The 16,991-nt window shown below is 45.0% G+C and overlaps 1 protein-coding gene across 3 annotated transcripts in view; it reads right to left on the minus strand.

The window, feature by feature from the left end:
* Nucleotides 1-16,304, minus strand: part of zcchc2 (zinc finger, CCHC domain containing 2) — a 19,776-nt gene extending 3,472 nt beyond the window's left edge. Inside the window, exons 1-13 of one of the 3 annotated variants that reach the window (XM_026179367.2) lie at nucleotides 15,324-16,304; nucleotides 10,795-10,915; nucleotides 10,349-10,419; nucleotides 9,134-9,205; nucleotides 8,185-8,285; nucleotides 6,287-6,390; nucleotides 5,777-5,839; nucleotides 5,064-5,118; nucleotides 4,839-4,965; nucleotides 4,042-4,109; nucleotides 3,819-3,880; nucleotides 2,657-2,749; nucleotides 1,125-2,579 (exon numbers count right to left, since the gene is read on the minus strand). In XM_026179367.2, coding sequence (XP_026035152.1) covers nucleotides 1,125-2,579; nucleotides 2,657-2,749; nucleotides 3,819-3,880; nucleotides 4,042-4,109; nucleotides 4,839-4,965; nucleotides 5,064-5,118; nucleotides 5,777-5,839; nucleotides 6,287-6,390; nucleotides 8,185-8,285; nucleotides 9,134-9,205; nucleotides 10,349-10,419; nucleotides 10,795-10,915; nucleotides 15,324-16,115 — 3,184 coding nt within the window. In that variant the 5' untranslated portion in view covers nucleotides 16,116-16,304. Of the gene's footprint in view, nucleotides 1-1,124; nucleotides 2,580-2,656; nucleotides 2,750-3,818; nucleotides 3,881-4,041; nucleotides 4,110-4,838; nucleotides 4,966-5,063; nucleotides 5,119-5,755; nucleotides 5,840-6,286; nucleotides 6,391-8,184; nucleotides 8,286-9,133; nucleotides 9,206-10,348; nucleotides 10,420-10,794; nucleotides 10,916-15,323 lie in introns of all 3 variants that reach the window. The other 2 variants (XM_026179366.2, XM_026179365.2) reach the window with 2 other exon arrangements.
* Nucleotides 16,305-16,991: the final 687 nt, after the last annotated feature.

Raw genomic sequence — 16,991 nt, forward strand, 5'->3', positions numbered from 1 at the left:
AGAGAAAAGGAAAACGTTACTATTTCACGGCCCGCTCTTCAGGTTTGTGTTATGACTGTGGTTCGACAAACCCACACACACTTATTTTGTGCACTACATTACTCTACCTGTGAGGAAGGACAACTGCAACTGTAAAACCCATCACAGCCCTGAAGTGTGAGCTGGTAATACTGAAGATTATACATTTGTACACAGTAGTGCGATTTATACCAATACAGCGTGAATGTGCAACACACTACAGCAAGCTGTGCGGGCAGTATCGCCTGCATCACCTGCCAAGACTGCAGACGCACTAATGCAGAAGAACACAGCAGCGCTAATGGCCAAACAGGAGGATGGAAGCGTGTCACAGAAAACAAAGTTCAATGCTTTCACTCCACAACAGCATCACTGCAGCGCACGAGCATGTCAAACACCGGCACCCTGGAGCTGTAACTCTGAATGGGTCCATGTTGATCCCTTTCATTTATTTTGATGGTCCTGTCGAGTAACGGTAAAAATACATTTGATCATTTTTAAATTCATGCGTTTCCTGAGTCATTAATTTTCCGTGGGAAGACACAACGGGGCGATATTCATAAGTGGGCAGAGAACGCGAGGTTTACCCACAGGAAGTGGAGGTTAGTCGACTACCAAAATAATCTTTAGTTGCAGCCCTAGGTGCCATCAGCCTGTCCTAACCAAACTGTTTCTGTGGAAACGTCAAGCAAAAGTGCAGATAAACAAAAACCCTACACTGCCTCGTTTGTGTTCAAAGTACCTTCAGAAAACCTGACCTTTGATCTTGAGGTCAAGGTCACTGAGATTTGAACTTGGACCCACAGTATCAGTGAGAAATCCCACACCGCCTCATTCTCGTACACTAACTTTGGCCTTTTATGGCTGATAACTGTACTTGTTTGTATTCAGCTATTACTTTGATTTTAACGTAGGAGGTGACACTGCGGTGTTGCACACATGCTGCATCTCACTACAATAATGTGAGCGACGCAGATTCTTCTGCCATATCTGAAAGCGCATGTTGTGAACCATGCACAGCTGAGTAAAGACAGCTACAAATATACTTCATGTGGAGGATCAGCGCTGCCTTCTAGTCTTTGCTGAGTGTTGGGTGTCGCTGTTACCTTGTTGTGTGGAGTCAATGGAGGGCTGGTTGCATTCGTGAGCAAAGTGGCCGCTCACACCGCAGTTATAACAGGACACGTTCCCGTTCTTCTTATTGATGCCACCTCCCCCCAACAGAGAGGGAGGCAGCATCCCCAGGGGAGGGTACACATGCTGGTAGACATGGTGGCAGAACGAAGTGTTTGGAGCCATCGGCTGCTGGAGGCTGTAGCTGGCGGCTACCACTGCTGTAGCCTGCGTGGCCAGCATGTGCGATGGTACCTCTGCATGACTTTGGGTGTGAGTGTTAAGGTAAGGGGATGGATGTGCTGGAGCAGCACTGGGGAAGTAAGGGGGCATGGAGGTGGGTCCGTTGGCCTGGTGAGGAGGGTGAGCCTGGGTGAGGTAGCTGCTATTGCACAGGCTTGTGATCTGGAAGAGCGGTGGAGGAACACTGAACATCTGGTGCGCTGCTGCCATCTGGTGGCCAGGGAAGAATAAAGGCGTCTGACCCGAGGCGACGCTCACACTGCTGCTTCGGCTGCCGCAGTTATTGTGACAGCCACACGTCCCGCAGCCCATTGGCAGCTGCTGCGGTGCTGCTGGCTGCTGGAGAGTGAGAGGGCTACCAGGAGCGACCGGGGTGCTTCCAGTGGAAGCACTGCTGTTACTGTAGGATGTAGAGTCGCTGTGTGCCGTGCTGTGTGTAAGTGCTGGGCTAGAGCTCGGGGCAGGTCCAGGGGTGTGTGTGGGCACAGCTGGTGGAACAGCAGCTTGTACTTGTCCAGGGGCCACGGGTGCCCCCAGAGATGGCATTGGGACGGGGGGCAGGGCGTAGGGAGAAGGCAGGGCAGACGGTAAGCCTGGGCGCTTGCTTTGCGATGTCTCCACATGTGGTAGAGAAGAGGCCAGGCCCGGGCTGATGTTGGCTGGGTCTTGGCAGGTTAGTATTGGAGAAGACATGACGCTGACGGGTCTGATTGGACCCTGGTGTGAAACCTGCGGTGCAGCAGGTGAAGATCCACTCCCCGGCGCTCCGTCAGTGCCGCCCTGGCTGTGAGACAAAGCCGTTTTGAAGCCCTGGATCAAGGGCTGCATGGCAGAAGTTCCTGCAGGATGCAGTCCAGTAGGTGGAATCCCAAAGGTTTGGACAACATCCCTCTTCTCCGGGTCGTCCACAATTCCAGAGACGGCTGGAGGCAGTGTGGGCATCGGAATCATTAGCGGCCCTGGTGAGGGCTTTCCCTCTGGAACCATGCTCTGGCCAGGAAGTGAACCCAATGGGAGCCCAGCATCCGCAGCTCCGTTGGGGAGTATGTAGCTCACATTATGCATGAAGGAAATATGGGGGAAGTCTGCTCTCCCCTCCAGGCTGCTAAAGGAGGCCTCCGCCAGCACAGCAGAGTCAGTCTGGCCGGTGAAGAACATGTCAGAGCCTGGTCCTTTACAGAGCTCGTCACAGGGGCTATCTGTATCTGACAGAGGACAGCAATGTCATCGCTTATCTTTACAGTGGCTGTATTTAGAAAAAGGGCGTGTGTGATAGTTTTACCTTTGTTGTGTTCATCCTCACTTTCCAGGCTCTCTGGTCCTCGGTGCTGTGGGCTGGATGGGGAGCTGCAGCTTTCTGACGATGAACCGCCATCTGCAACAACAACGTGTGTCAAAGCCAACCAGCGCCCATCTACTGTGTATGCAACAGGAAACAGCACGATTGTTAACGTGTCCTTTACGATACGACAAGATTACTGATGAGTTTATTAAACTGGTGACTGAGACTCTGCTTCAGCTGCAATTCATGAGGAACTCCAGCCTGTAAGAGACGGCGTTATTATTAGTCATTTACTGTCTACGAATACCGTACCATGCAAGCAGCCACTAGGGCCATGTCACATGATAATACAGAAAAATAACTAGGCAACATAAAGGTGTTACATCGCAGTATCATTGCTACAGCAATACCATGTGTTTACATTCCTGGTGCGCACAACAGCGAGACAAGCCTGCACATGCCAGAGAGGGACGGCCTCTGATACAGTGTTGCCAACTCATCAGTAAGGAAAACAGCTATTGGCTGTCCTAAAAGTCGCTAAATGAGGTCATCACCTAATTTGCATAACTGGTCATGCTTATGTTAAAAAAACCAAACCACCCTAAATGCATTTAGAATATATTTAGAACTACAAATGAAATTCTTTTAAAAATTATTGTTTTAATGTCACGATCCCACCTCCTTCATCCAGGCTTGGTACTGGCAAAAGTGACCTGAAACAGGCACTCTGGCAGAGTTACTGTGTGTGTTTACGTCGTTTTAAACCTTCTGATCCACAAAAAGTACTGACTGCGTTACAGTCAGTGCGGGAGCAGCGGCTTCGCTCCTGCGCGATTCATTTGCAGTTTGGGCGCGTAGGGGTCAGCATCTCCTGCTCCGACTGCAGCTGTGGGCGACTGCTACGTGAGAATGACCCGCCGCCTGTGAGCGCTTTGGCACGGGCGGCACGCTGCTTGTTGAGAGGAACAGCGATGCGATACGTGCTTTCACGTCAAAAAGTGGTCATAAGTCTGACTAATAACACCAACAAAAGTCGCTTTTTAGAAAAGAAATAAGGTCGCTAAGTTGGCAACACTGCTCTGATGGACTTGGAGCTGCTTCAAAAGCATTCAACAAAGCACCGTCCTGTTGAAGTACACTGCCTCCTGCTACAGACGCTTACCTTTCCTCGGGGCTGCCACCAAACACCCGTTGGACACAAAGGACTTGCACTTCACCTTCTCCCTGAAAACAGGAGCACACGGGAGACCATGTCATGTTCATGTTAACACAGATGCAGCACACTGTACACTAACGCACAGACTGACAGAGCCAGAGTCTAATGACTGCTCAAACGTGTCACACAGGGTAAACGTGGAGCCTCTTAGCTCGTGAAGCAGACCTACCCTTCTGTGGGCAGCACTCTGCTCTTGGTTTTGGTGGCTGGGTGGCTTCTCTTGTCTGTGTCCTGGTGCTGTAAGAAAGCGAGGAGTCATTAACATGCAGCTCACAGCTCCCCTGGAATGACTCGATTTGCCATTAATCACTTTCAGCTGTTCAGCTAGCAGCGTATTAGGGGATCCCTACCAATTTACACAAATACTACACAGAGCTGGAGCATGAGTCAAAACAACAACAACAAAGAAAGAAAAACGACCCTGTGTAACACCAGTTTACACTGAGAGAAGGATTCTGAGGAGTCAACCCCATCCAGGGCTCTGAAATAAACGGGTTATGAGTGAGATGAAGAATGTGCTTTGTCAGCAGACTGTCCTCCACCTCTCAGTGTTTGAGCGTGTTAGCGAGATAGCACAGAGCACTCCCCTTCACATGGCACGTCCAATCACAGACACAGGAGCAGCTGGGTTAATGCAATCATAGCGGCCTTCAAACCTCTGCAGCCCATAATGATTAACAGTGTTGGTGAAATGGTGCTCACTGTGCTCTGAGCTTTACTCACAGGACTGAACCGAGCTGCTTCTGACAGCGGCTGGTGCAGCGAGGAGCTTACCTGCTGCACAAACGGAGCAGATTGCAGCACAGCAAGCTACCATTTCTACAACACTCGTGCCAGTGTTAGCAATCATATGGCTGCTGTGTGTCTCAGTGGCACGCTGAAGTACTGCTGAGCACGAGTAAGAACTTCTTTAATCAAAACAGGTTTCTGTATACGCAAGACAAAGAGACTGGCAAATAACCCGACCTGCTCGGCTTCCTGGCTGCTTCGCGGTGCGCAGCTCTTCTTCCTCCTCTCTGCAGGCCCATTGAGCTCTGCGGCGTGTCCTCCCCTGCGAGGGTCCACCTGGGAGCCTTTGGCACCCGACAGACCGCTGAGAGGAACACGTGCTTTTGGTTAATACGTTTACGTGCAGCTTTTTTCTGCTTCACTAACAGACAAAAACAGCGGTGAAGCAGAGATCATACTCACAGCTGGCATGGACTCTTGGACCCGTGCTTCTTCTTGTGTCCCTGTAGATACGACTCTAGATTTCACAGGGTTTAAACAAGAAAAAGTCAATGATGGAGGCGCTCATCCAACTCATTGTTCATTACAATTCACACATTATTACCCATCAAATGACAAATGTGAGCACAACTAGGGTGAAGCACAGTGCACAGGTTTGATTACATTCTGACAAAGGAGAAGCGATTCATGTGTACTGTTAGCAGTGGCTGTAGGACCAAAGACTCAAATTTCATTTAATACATCATTTTTTTACAGCTGGAAAGAGATAGCCCATCTCTGTGTCTGTAAGGTAAATGGCTTTAAAACTAAAAGTCGTCCAGGATTAACAAGCTTTATATAAAGTATGAGCAGGACGAGGCCGTGCTGACTGCTGCCCGTGGCACATGATGGGGCAAATATAGCTGTGAAATATGAGGATTGGAAACAGACTCAGCTTTTCCGACTGACCTCCAAAAATAAACACTAGTAAGACTCGAGCAGCAGGCCTGGTTAGCTGGCCACGCCTTTGTTTTGTCAGTGCCCACAATCACTTCTCAATCAGCGATTTACACACTTCCATGCACTCCTCCCCTCATCATGCTGCACTGCCACCAGTATCATAGAAAAACAACCCGCTCCCCCCAAAAAAAGAAAAACCAGAAAAAAGCGCGGACCTGAAAGCTGCTTCTTCTCACCTTCCTCCTGACTGGAGGCATCGGAGCAGTCTCCCTGGTAGGCTGTGCCCAGCTGACAGTTGCCTGTTCAAAAAACCCCCCAAAAACACAGAAAAGGTGAAAACTAAAGCACAAGTGATGAAAACCACTTTGTTCCATATGTCTGATCACTCAAGACCAAAAACTGCACATCTGTAGCATTTTATTACTTTCATTACATAAATAGAGAAAACGAACTAAACAGGAAGCCAGAGAGGTTCAAAATGTAAAATCAATAAATACAACATTACACGAAACAGTTCTTGTTGCTTTCTCCGGCTATTGTAAGGCTCCATACATGAACCTGAACTGTGACTGCGCTCCCTCACAAAGGACCAGAGGACATTATGCTGGTGGACATGCGTGTTTCAGTGAGAGGAGGTGAGACCACCGACTCTTCTGCAGGATGATGCTGCAGCTTTCATTAACAGCTGACCTTTCAGACAATTGCATGATCTAACATGAATATGAGCATCTTGGCCTTATACTCACATCTGCTACAAGTAGGTTTAGCAGCGTAACTGGAATCACAGTTGAAGAAGCTGCAGACCTTCCTGGCCTGCCTGAACAGCGGAGGTGCAGACAGGAACCTCTCTCTACAGGTGAGAGCAGAGAGACGGCATGAGTGAAACTGTTCATGAACAAACAAAAACCCTAAACTTAGACTTCAGAATGACACCATTACTCTGAACACAAACTCCTCCTCTGAGAACGTGTTTGGCACGATTATTCATAGAAATAGTCACTAGGACATAAAAACTGCACGCACAGGGTGGAGCTGACAATATTTCCGTTACATTACACGATCATAAAGGCTTGAAGAATTCACAAAAATATCCATGGACTTTCTTCTGCTTATCAATTTCAGATTTGCGGGAGTGCATGGAGAGGCTGGGTACAGTCTGTACCAGGGTTAACACAGTCACACTAATCACTGGGTGCCCCCGTTCTCGTAATGACTGTACCAACCCCCCAGTCCATAAACATTGAACCTGTCGTGCACTGTGCAAGTTTTAATGGCCCATAACTGCAGCCAACAGTGAAGCAAAAAGCTTTGCTCCAGCACGAGTTAAGCCTCGCCTTATACAAGATGAGACACAAGACAAAAGTCTGACAGTGGGCCGGACTTTGGATGCAAACAAAAACAGTCCAAGCAGATAGGTTTCAGTTTCCCCACTCGCTCCACAGTCTCACTTCACACTAAATGAAACTGGTGGAGAGGCCACACCCACTGTGTGGGTGTGTTTTATCAGGAATGAAAGGGAAAACAACAACAAAACCCTCTCTGGGTTGACTATCCCTTCAACCAAGAATGAAAACCAGCCCTGTTTAGCACGCCTGACATGTATTACAGGGACCCTTACAAAGCTTTGCAGATAATGGTCAGACCCATTTGACAGAATATCATGTTCAGCTGTGCTTTCTAGGTCAAGGGCCCCCGCTCCTTTCCCCACCCTCCAGTACTGGCATGATGGGGGTGACGGGGGTCCAAACACAGCCCCAAGTCATGTTTTACAGTTTGTCCTGCTGGTTTGTAGCAGCAGCAACAATAACTGACACACAGCACACTGACGGAAACGAAGGTACTTAAAATTCCCACGGAGCTGCTTGTTCACAGCTATTTTAAGCTCAAGCTTTCAAAATAATACAGCGATGCTTAGCTAATTGTTTTGGTTTACATTTTAAACTGGCTGTATTGATATATAAAGAAAAGACAGACGATGCTGTTCGATTTGCAAAATCGTGTCAAACAGGAGGATTACAGTCTGACACTAACATGCCCTTTGTTTCTCAGTCTGCCCTCCTCATCACATTGTGACTACATCTTAATCTCTGGTGACATTTTCCCTCCACACATGCACACACACACCTGAGATAAATAACCGCAGGACACTGAGAATCTCATCCAGCGTTCCTTCACTGACCTGGGGTCATTCCATTCAAGTCTACTGAGCGCCTCAAAATGCCACAAAGCTTCTTGCTTGTTTTCGAAGTAAACTGCGGCACAGTGAGGAGTAGGAATGCATGTCAGATTTTTTACACACAGGAAATGATGCTGAACAACGTCTTTGGGTAAAGCAAGACAGATGGTGACCTCTTATCCTTGGAGAACTCAGAATAACAGAACAAAATGACCACAGTCGCGACTGCGGCAAGTCCTCGGTCAAAGCTGCAGTCCACAGTGTTTCCACGTGATCAGATATGCGAATGTCAGAAAACGCCAAACAAGATGGAGCCGAAACATTTGAACACAAGCTAGCCACAAAAATGCTCAACAAAAATAGATATTCCTCATCAGAAACTGGCTCATCTAGCCAGAGGTCAAAAGGAGAATTTGTCCCGCAGCTTTTTAAGATTTCAGGTGAACAAGTGGGCTAGATGTAAATTACCTGAGGTTCTTCTCCACCTCCCTGCTCTCATACTGGCCCCCCTGGTTCAAAAGACTCAAGATGCTCTTCTCAAAGGACTCCGTACACTGATCCTTCGGAAGCTGCAGAGAAAAAGAGGGAAGGTGAACAACAGGAGGGATGCACTGAAGCATTGCCTGCACATACAAGTTTTCATTATGTGTCTTCAAGACCTCGACTTCCTTTTTGTGCTAAATAACCAGCTTTGGGTTCAATGGCGTGGACTGAAGCTGTATTACCATAATGTATATACGATGGTACATCCCGATCACCTGTGCACAGATTAGTTTCGTACAGGACGACGAATAAACTTTAGTGAAACCTCCCACTGTGAAAATGCTTCTTTTTTAAAAACTGGCCAAACATTTGAAATTGGCATCTGGACTCATACAGCTGTTACTGATGGAGGTAAGACCAATCAGAAAGTGGTTCGATTGCCAATGACAACTACTCCACAGTATCCTCAGCAAGGTTCCCCGGATACAACCGTCAGAGCTGGTGTGCAGATGTTACACAAGAAAAACATTTGTGTAAATGCTTGAAGTACAAACTGCTGAGAGTGCTCAGTGTAGAAATAATCAGTAATTACCAGTGTATCAGTCCTATTTACTAATGACACTGCTGTCACTTTGTTCTGCTGATGTGTCTGCTGAAGTTCTGACAGTGAGCCATTTAACTGTGCTGATTAAATGTTACCTACAGCTTCGTCCATTTGCCACAACGTCTTTGCATCGTTTACAACAAAACAGACCTAGTTGCACATGTGACAGAGACACACTCAGACTGAAACCTCTGTACAATCAGAAAACCGTCTTAATTATATATCTTTAAAACAAATAACAGTTCAACAAATAAAGGAATATAACAACACTCAAAGTCCTTTACATATACTTCTGCAGCTCTTCTGCTTTAATATTACTGCTGTGATTACCTTCAGGAGGAAGTTCTCCAGCTCAAAATGGGTTTTGGTCACTTTGCTGAAAGAGGAGTCGGACCACTTCACCTGAAACAGCAGCAGGACACTCCATCACTGCAAAGCCACAAGAGCCAAAAACACCACACAGAAGGACTGCACTAGAAGTTTACCGCACAGTAACGGCGTGAAGACACCCAAGCAGGGCAACGATACTGAATAAAAAGCAACCTGTGAGCATAAGTGGAAAAAACAAACAAACCATTCAAATAATACAAGAAAAAACAAAACTTGTGTTAAAAGGAAGATTGGCTTACTCTCCTGCTAAGAAATCGAGGTGTGACATCTTTTCTAATCTCAGGAGTTGCTCATGTCAAAAAGATAGAATAGAATTCAAAGTTAAAGTTCTGTTTATGAGTGAGTGCACTACAAAGATACGTCAGAGTGTCTGTGTCTTATGCATCAGCAGCTCCTTCCAGTCCAAACAGAGCTGCTGGCTTTACTGTCAAAGCTTAGAAAAGCCAACAGGACAGTTGGGCTCTTCTCCAATTGTTTAATGATTTCTCTGCACACAAGCAACAATCAGGTTACTTTGTTCTATAAAGATCTAAACAGACTTCTCAAGGGATAAAGTCACCAGCTGTGACACTGACACGCACCACTGAAAACGGGATTTTTCTGAGCGCAACGGCCAAGTAGGTCAAACAAAGTAAAGAAAATACAGGAAACTATCTGGGCGTTATAATAGGCACATAACTGTGTGTGTGACAATAGGGGCACGTGTAAAAGCTGCATTTTTCTTGCATGATCAAGTTCACAGCTGCAGGTGTTGGTGGCAGAGCAGAAAGCAAGTTTCTGTACGTGGTACTGAGCAGGTATACGAACAAAAAAGGAACAGACAAAGTTTCTACAAGAAGGAGGAGCCTTAACTTTCTGTCACTATCACATGTGGTGAATATAAGGGCAAACAAACTTGTTCAGACCCGCCTGAGAAGCAGCAAGTTAGCAAAACAACCAGTGACCCTTTGCCTGTATACACGTGTATTTGGAAAAGCCAACGACAGGAAAAAGACAATTTATTGCAATAACAGACTTCTTATTTTGAACTGTCAATCATGCAAAGCTACTCAAAGGTTAACAGTAAAAATTCAGATTTGTAACTTAACATCACAGCTCATCTTTGACTTGACCTGATCTGAAGCAGTGCCCGAGAGTGCGTGTGCGGTTACCTACCTCAAAATTGTATTCCTTGTCCGTTCTCTTCCGACAGATGCCCCTAAGCACAATTCCCTCGATATGCACAGCTGCACAAACACAGAGGACACACTAATGATATCGTTTTTCCATAAAAACAGCAACATAGCTAATACCGTCTTCAGACACAGTAGTACAGGTCTACTGAAAGCCTGTTGAATCATTTAAGCCCATACAATATCAGGGTCACTTCAGCACCTGCCATGAATAAATCAGCAAGTAGAGAAAAATGTGCATTGGCTTCTCTGCGGCTGTACAAAGTGCCAACATAACAAAAACCATTAGTGCCTTAGAAATGATTACAGCAAAGAAAAAGAGCTACTCGTGAAACTGACTCAGGGCACATATCAAAGCTGCCACGATCTCAGTTGCACCTGCAGCACATAATTGCCATCGTGTTCAGTATGTGCACCCTTTCTATTCACCTTCTCTCTGTGTTGCCCTGCGGCTGGACCGTCGGCTCTGGCAAGGTGGATGGGAGGCTGGACACTCTCCTAGCCCAAGCCCTTGAGAGGCCAGGTAATCTCCCTTCTGGCCCATCAGCTCCTGGAAAACAAACACTCAAAGTTGGAAACATAATAATTCACTGCACGCTGAGCTCTACTTAGAAAGTACTGCATTTCACAAGTGTCACAGTTACCTATGACATTTCAATTTAAACAACTGTGGGTGCAAATTACTAAGGCAAAGTTCGATCAACACCACCAGTGGTTTGTTTTACTTTTCCCACAATACACAGCTGGAGATCAATGAAGGGAATTGGAATACTATCCCAGGATCTCTGATGGACCGATCCGATATTACGTATCAGTATGTAATCCGATACTGACGTAAATTACTGGATCGGATATCGGAGAGAAATAAAAAATGTAATCCGATCCATTAAATATCAAAAAAGCACCTCACAAAACTTGCGACACGGCGTAACTCGGCTCATAACCGTAGCAGGTCGGAGCAGTGTGCTCAGTGATAGAGCAGCTGTGTGTATTTGTAGCCTCACTACCAAACCAGCATTTCATCTCTGAAGTGATCCCAGAGAGAAGTAAAGCAAGTGTGTAAGTTCATCTCTGAATGTTTGTAAAGCTTAACAAGCGATATATGGAGCGACTGCCTCTCTCTCTCTCTCTGCTGCTGCTACTTCAATCGTGAAACTGATCAATGATCAGCTGATCGGCTTTTCTGTCGTGAGTCCGTCTCTCTTGCTTGTTTTTGGTCCACTTTGCACCAGAAAGAGGAAACCAGCAGCTGAACAACAGCAGCACGTTTAAGCTTGATCAGCTGTTGTTAGAATTGATTTAATATTACTTTCTACTCCAGGATCTTTTTCTACAGCTGACGGCTGTAACTGTGCAGGGGCGGATCTAGCAAAGTGTAGCCAGGGGGGCCGATAGGGCATGAACAGGGAAAAGGGGGCACAAAGACATACTTTTCTTTCTTATTCTCATTTAAAATGTCGAGCTTTCAATAAATAATTATCTGACTCTTACACCCAAAGTTTTAATCTGATGTAAAATATATAGAAGTCCATTACTGCATATAGTAACTGTTAAGTCTAATATACTAGTAAGCTATAGTACTTTTTCCTTTGGGAAGATACCATCTGTGCAGTCTGCAGTTCTGTAGAAGAAAGATGTTGAATCTATTTTATTATTGTAGAAAAATTATTTATTTCTGTGCATTTTTTCTTTTTTCCACACTGCATCATATTAAAGTTGATTACATCGATTAAGCATCATGAGGTGGAGGGTGGGGGGGAGCTGCTTACTCTTTAAAATACCAGAATAGGGAGGATGGTGCAGGTTTAAGTTTATTAGATTGATCAGTTTTGCTGAACTATGAAATATTTTGGGTGCAGTGTGTTTTTTTACATACAGATATAACAGAATAGCCTTACTGGGTTTTTTTTTTTAACGTCAGTATGAACTTATACAAAAAGCAGCAAGATATTAAAAAAATCTGTTTTATTGATTAAAAAATTCACTATATTGGATTCATATCGGTATCGGCAGATATCCAAATTTATGGTATCGGACATAAAAAAGTGGCATCGAGCCATCTCTAATCTCTGAGTACATTTTTCAGCTTTTTCTACGGAGTGTAAGACTAATTGCAGTGACTTTATAATTCACTTCTGACACAAAATGAAATCAACGGCCCAAAGCAAATATTAGTCTGTGATAAATTACAAGCCAACAGGAAACATGAACCCACAGAAATGCTGAGCAAAGAAAGGGAAAAGAGCACATATGCATACATAATACAAATAGTACAGAACAGAGCCAAGCTACAGCATCCGTCTGTGGGTACAAGAAGGCCAAGCAAAGCACAACATTGTGTCAGTCACAAGGGATGAAACAGATTATGTATGCATAACAAAACCCCAGAACCCTCCATTTGTTTCAAACCCTTCACTTTCTCTATGTGTTTGCCCACATTTGACAGTGGCACAGTCCAGAGACTATTCTTTAAAAAGGGCACGAGTGATTTTATTAAGAGCAGTGCATCTTCATCAGGCAGGGTTCTGGCTCACAATGACTTCATCCCGGGACTCGTGGAGCAGAAAGCCTTCGAGTCAGAGATACAGACACGTATGCTGCTACTAGCATAATGTGACTGGGCTGGAAACTAAGTCTCATGACCAAACAACTCACACTTTGTTCTATTAAGTATCTTACATGGGGAATAGCGACTGCTATTTCCTGCTACATATCCCCCACGTGTTAGGCAGCAACATGCAAACTCAGATCCCTTAGAGTGGCTGAGACTCTAAAACGAGTGAGGGGTTTCTCATGAGGCAGAGGGAAGGTCTCACCCTTGAGTGGCTACAGAAGAGCTTTGCATTCCTCACATGACTTCAGGATAGTTAACTGAGGTTTTGTTCATTCCTAAAATAAAGCTGAAACAATAGTTTAATAGATAAAACTATTAAACCGTTTTCTCAATACGGCCGATGTTATTATGCCCTCCTGTACGCTTCAACAGAGCCTGTGGTTTGAACTTTATCCACTTATAACACAAACCTGTGGAACCAGGTTTAATGACTGAAATCAACAGTTTGTACCTAATTGGAATCAAATGAACTAACAACTGCTGTTTGAAGACAAGAGGGACCACCATGTTTACACAGAGCTACAGGACGCTCACATCAAGAAACAGCTAAATACTACAGAAACGATATTAATATTTCAGTTTCAGTCATTGGGGAGCAAAGTGAAGCCTGTTAAACAAAGCAGGCTTACGGAGTTGCTTGGATCCTCTTATAGAACAGAGAAATCACTGAAGTCTTAAACACAGACTGGTGAGGAAAGGTAAGAAAATTCAGAGTGGATGTCACAGTAAACCTGCTTATAAAAAAAGAATATTCAGGTAGACAAAATGTCCTGGCTTTGTATGCAACTTTGTGATGCATTTCTATGGTATATCTTTGAATTATATTAACAAATCTGGAAGCAGATTAGACGAAACAAAAAGCAGCCAGTTTAAAGGATTCAGTCATAAATGGTGTTGATAACAGCCCAAGGAGGTATGCTAAAAAAGCTATACATTGATAACTCAATATACTTATTAATGTCACGAAGGAATCACTTAACTTGGCTGGGTTATAATGACACCTTATCCACTTTATAGGAGGTTGTGTTCAGGGGTGAGATTTAAAAATCCAATGAAGAGAAAAAACAACAACAACATTTTTTGCAATTTTTGTTGCCAATAGATGGAGGAAAAACAGATCAAAGGAGCAGGGGTCACACTGCATCTCTGCTGCTCCCACTGATATGTCCGTGATATTGTATACAGTGTCATCAGGTCCCCCAGCAATAATGTGTCAAAAATGTCGTGCTGCTTGCAGGTACATTAACATTACATTGGCAGTGCCAGCAGTGGGAACCTTCTTTCCTTTAGGATTAACATCCACACTGCTCCATGTGCAATGCTTTGGACAAGTGGTTTTACGTGACCTTCCACAGGCATTAGCAGAGAACTACTGAGCAGATAGACCCTCAAATCAGATATGGGGTTTTAGCTTTGTTGAGCACTCCAAGCCCTTTTCACCAGAAAAAGTAACCAAAGATGAAAGCTGAAAAATTTAAAAATGATTTTAAAAAAATACTTCAATGCAGTTTAAGCCTGACATGAGATTTGAACCACACTTCCCCAAGTGAAAGCTTTCTGCATCTTTCTTTTAACGTGCAATTCTTACAGTTAACACTACTCATCTTATCTGGCTGATAAGATTATGAGATACACTTGCAGGGAGTCCATTTCCAACTCGTGCTTTATTTTGTTTGTATATATATTCTAAAGCGTTTTAAAATAAGACACCAAAACATGTTACCAATCCCACCTTTCATAGAAAATCAAGACCACACCAGCTAAAAGGAGTTTTTTGATGGATGGATGGATATTCAGCTGTGTGGCTGGGTGATTGTTGGGAGATCGGCTCTTTATCAAACACCTGCTACAGCACAGAGGCGCTTGGAAAGCGCTCTGTTTGAGAATTAGTGCTGTCAGAGGAGCGCTTGGCATTGCATCTGAATATAGCTTTAATAAGGGCACCACTTACCCTCCAATAAGCTTGTTATCGACTTACACTGTAAATGGCGGTTAGACAGATGATGGTAACCCATACAGTTAAACAGCAGGCTACAAAACAGCTCCGAGCGTGCGACAGCGTGTAACAGCTGCCCAAACTGTAGCTAGCAGCAGGGTAACCGGCTGGCTTTCATGTTAGTAATAGCATAGTATAATGGCAGCTAATGCTAGCAGAATAATGTTTGCTCTGAGCCTACTCTACCAGTATGTGACATCATTTTCATGTTACGTAGTTTGAAATACATGTATCTAACGTTTTCCCCCACTTTAACCAATTCTGCTGAAGAACACATTTTAAAGTTGGGCGAGTTTAACAAGCTAGCTTAGGATTTAGATGGGCTAAAGTTGGTTTGTTGCTCATTACCGTTGCTTGGACGTTTGATCTACGCTGGCGTTGACGCTTTCCCTCCTCCATAGCAAGCTCTATTTTGTCGAGCAGTTCCCGAACAACTTGGCGTTGGTGGAAGTGGAAGGCTGGGTGCAGGGACGCCATAGTAAAAAGCAGCGCAATCTGCTCCAGAGGTCCTCCGGCTGTGTCGTTTGCAGAGAAGCCGCAGTCTTCTTCTGAATCTCCGTACATACTGTCGGCCTGACACGGCGAGTGAACGTGAGAGTCCCTAAATGGAGGGAGGGGGCAGTCGTAATTTCTGCAGAACAAGGCCGGGTTGACATGGCTGAGTATCCGAAAGAGTATTCCAGCACATTCCCTGCTGTCAGACCCGAGGAGGGACAGGCAGACTAGGAGTTTAGACCTGATCACTGGGTCAACCACGTCCGTTAACACTCCCAAATCGCTCGGACTATTTGCTCGAAACTCAAAGTCCCGTAAAACATGGTAATCTTTTCTAGCGAGATCCTCCAAGTAAGATCCTAAAAAACGGAGCTCCAGGGGTTGGCACATATGCAACAGCCCGCACATGAACTCGATACGCTTAGCAGGGTTTAGGTGCAGGCCGAACCACTCAAAGACGCTCTCCTTGTCCAGTTGTGCTGGATGCACCGGAGGTCTGGGCGAGTCCCCCAGCTTGTCATACGCCACGGAGGGAGATGCCGCCCCGAGAACATGTTGGTGCTTCGGCCGATCCAATGAATCGTTCTTAGCCGTTTGGTTACCTCCTTCCTCGCCCGTTTTCGTCGGTAGCTTCATTTTCAGCATTATCAGTGCTACGAGAGAGCCTTCAAAGTGTAGACGACGGACCAATATACATTACTGACAACCTCACACTGCCTCGTAATACTGAGCGAGAACCGAATATCCGTCGTTTTACCGTGTTATTACTGTTAGCTAAGCATCTGACGCGGCGCCACTACAGAAGCCCTTTTCACGAAGTTACAGTCTTCTTCTACTCTGCATTAACGGCAGTGTGGCAACTACTGTTAGCTCATTGCTGCCACCGCGCGACTGGAGTTACAGTGGCACAATGAAATACTGTACTTGAAAAACGTAAAATCAAATTACAGGCCTGTAATTTTACTGTAATAGGCATACTCTAATGCAAAACAGCGTATTCTGCTACTTAATTTGTTCAGTGAGATTTAGTGTAGTGCATGAAACACTAAACTAAATCGAGGGCCAGAAAAAGATGCTTCGTGGGCACAGCCGACATACCCATCACCCATTTTTAAAGTGATCTTCAGCAATAGTTCTCCACTATAGGTCACTGCATGGGCTCAGGAAAACTTCCAGAAATCACTGTCTGTGAACAGTTTGCTGTGCCATCCTCAAATCCATGGTTAAAGCTTTATGATGCACAAAAGAAGCCACACATATGAACATGAAACGCCACTATCTTCTCTGGGTCAAACAAGAACTGAAGCAAAGAGAGAAACTGCTCTGTGGTGAAACGAACCTACATTAGAAATTCTTTTTGTAAAACATGGAGGCTGATGATTCGTTTCTAAATTCCACTTACTGATGAAACTTTATTGAACTTTATTGAAGTGCTGAAAACAAGACTTCATTAAAACACTTCTATTTAAAATATAGGATCACCTCACATTTAAAATTGATCAGCAACCCAAAGGATAAGTA

The sequence above is a fragment of the Astatotilapia calliptera genome, chromosome 9, assembly GCF_964374335.1.
Source record: "Astatotilapia calliptera chromosome 9, fAstCal68.1, whole genome shotgun sequence".
In the NCBI taxonomy this organism is placed as follows: Eukaryota; Metazoa; Chordata; class Actinopteri; order Cichliformes; family Cichlidae; genus Astatotilapia; species Astatotilapia calliptera.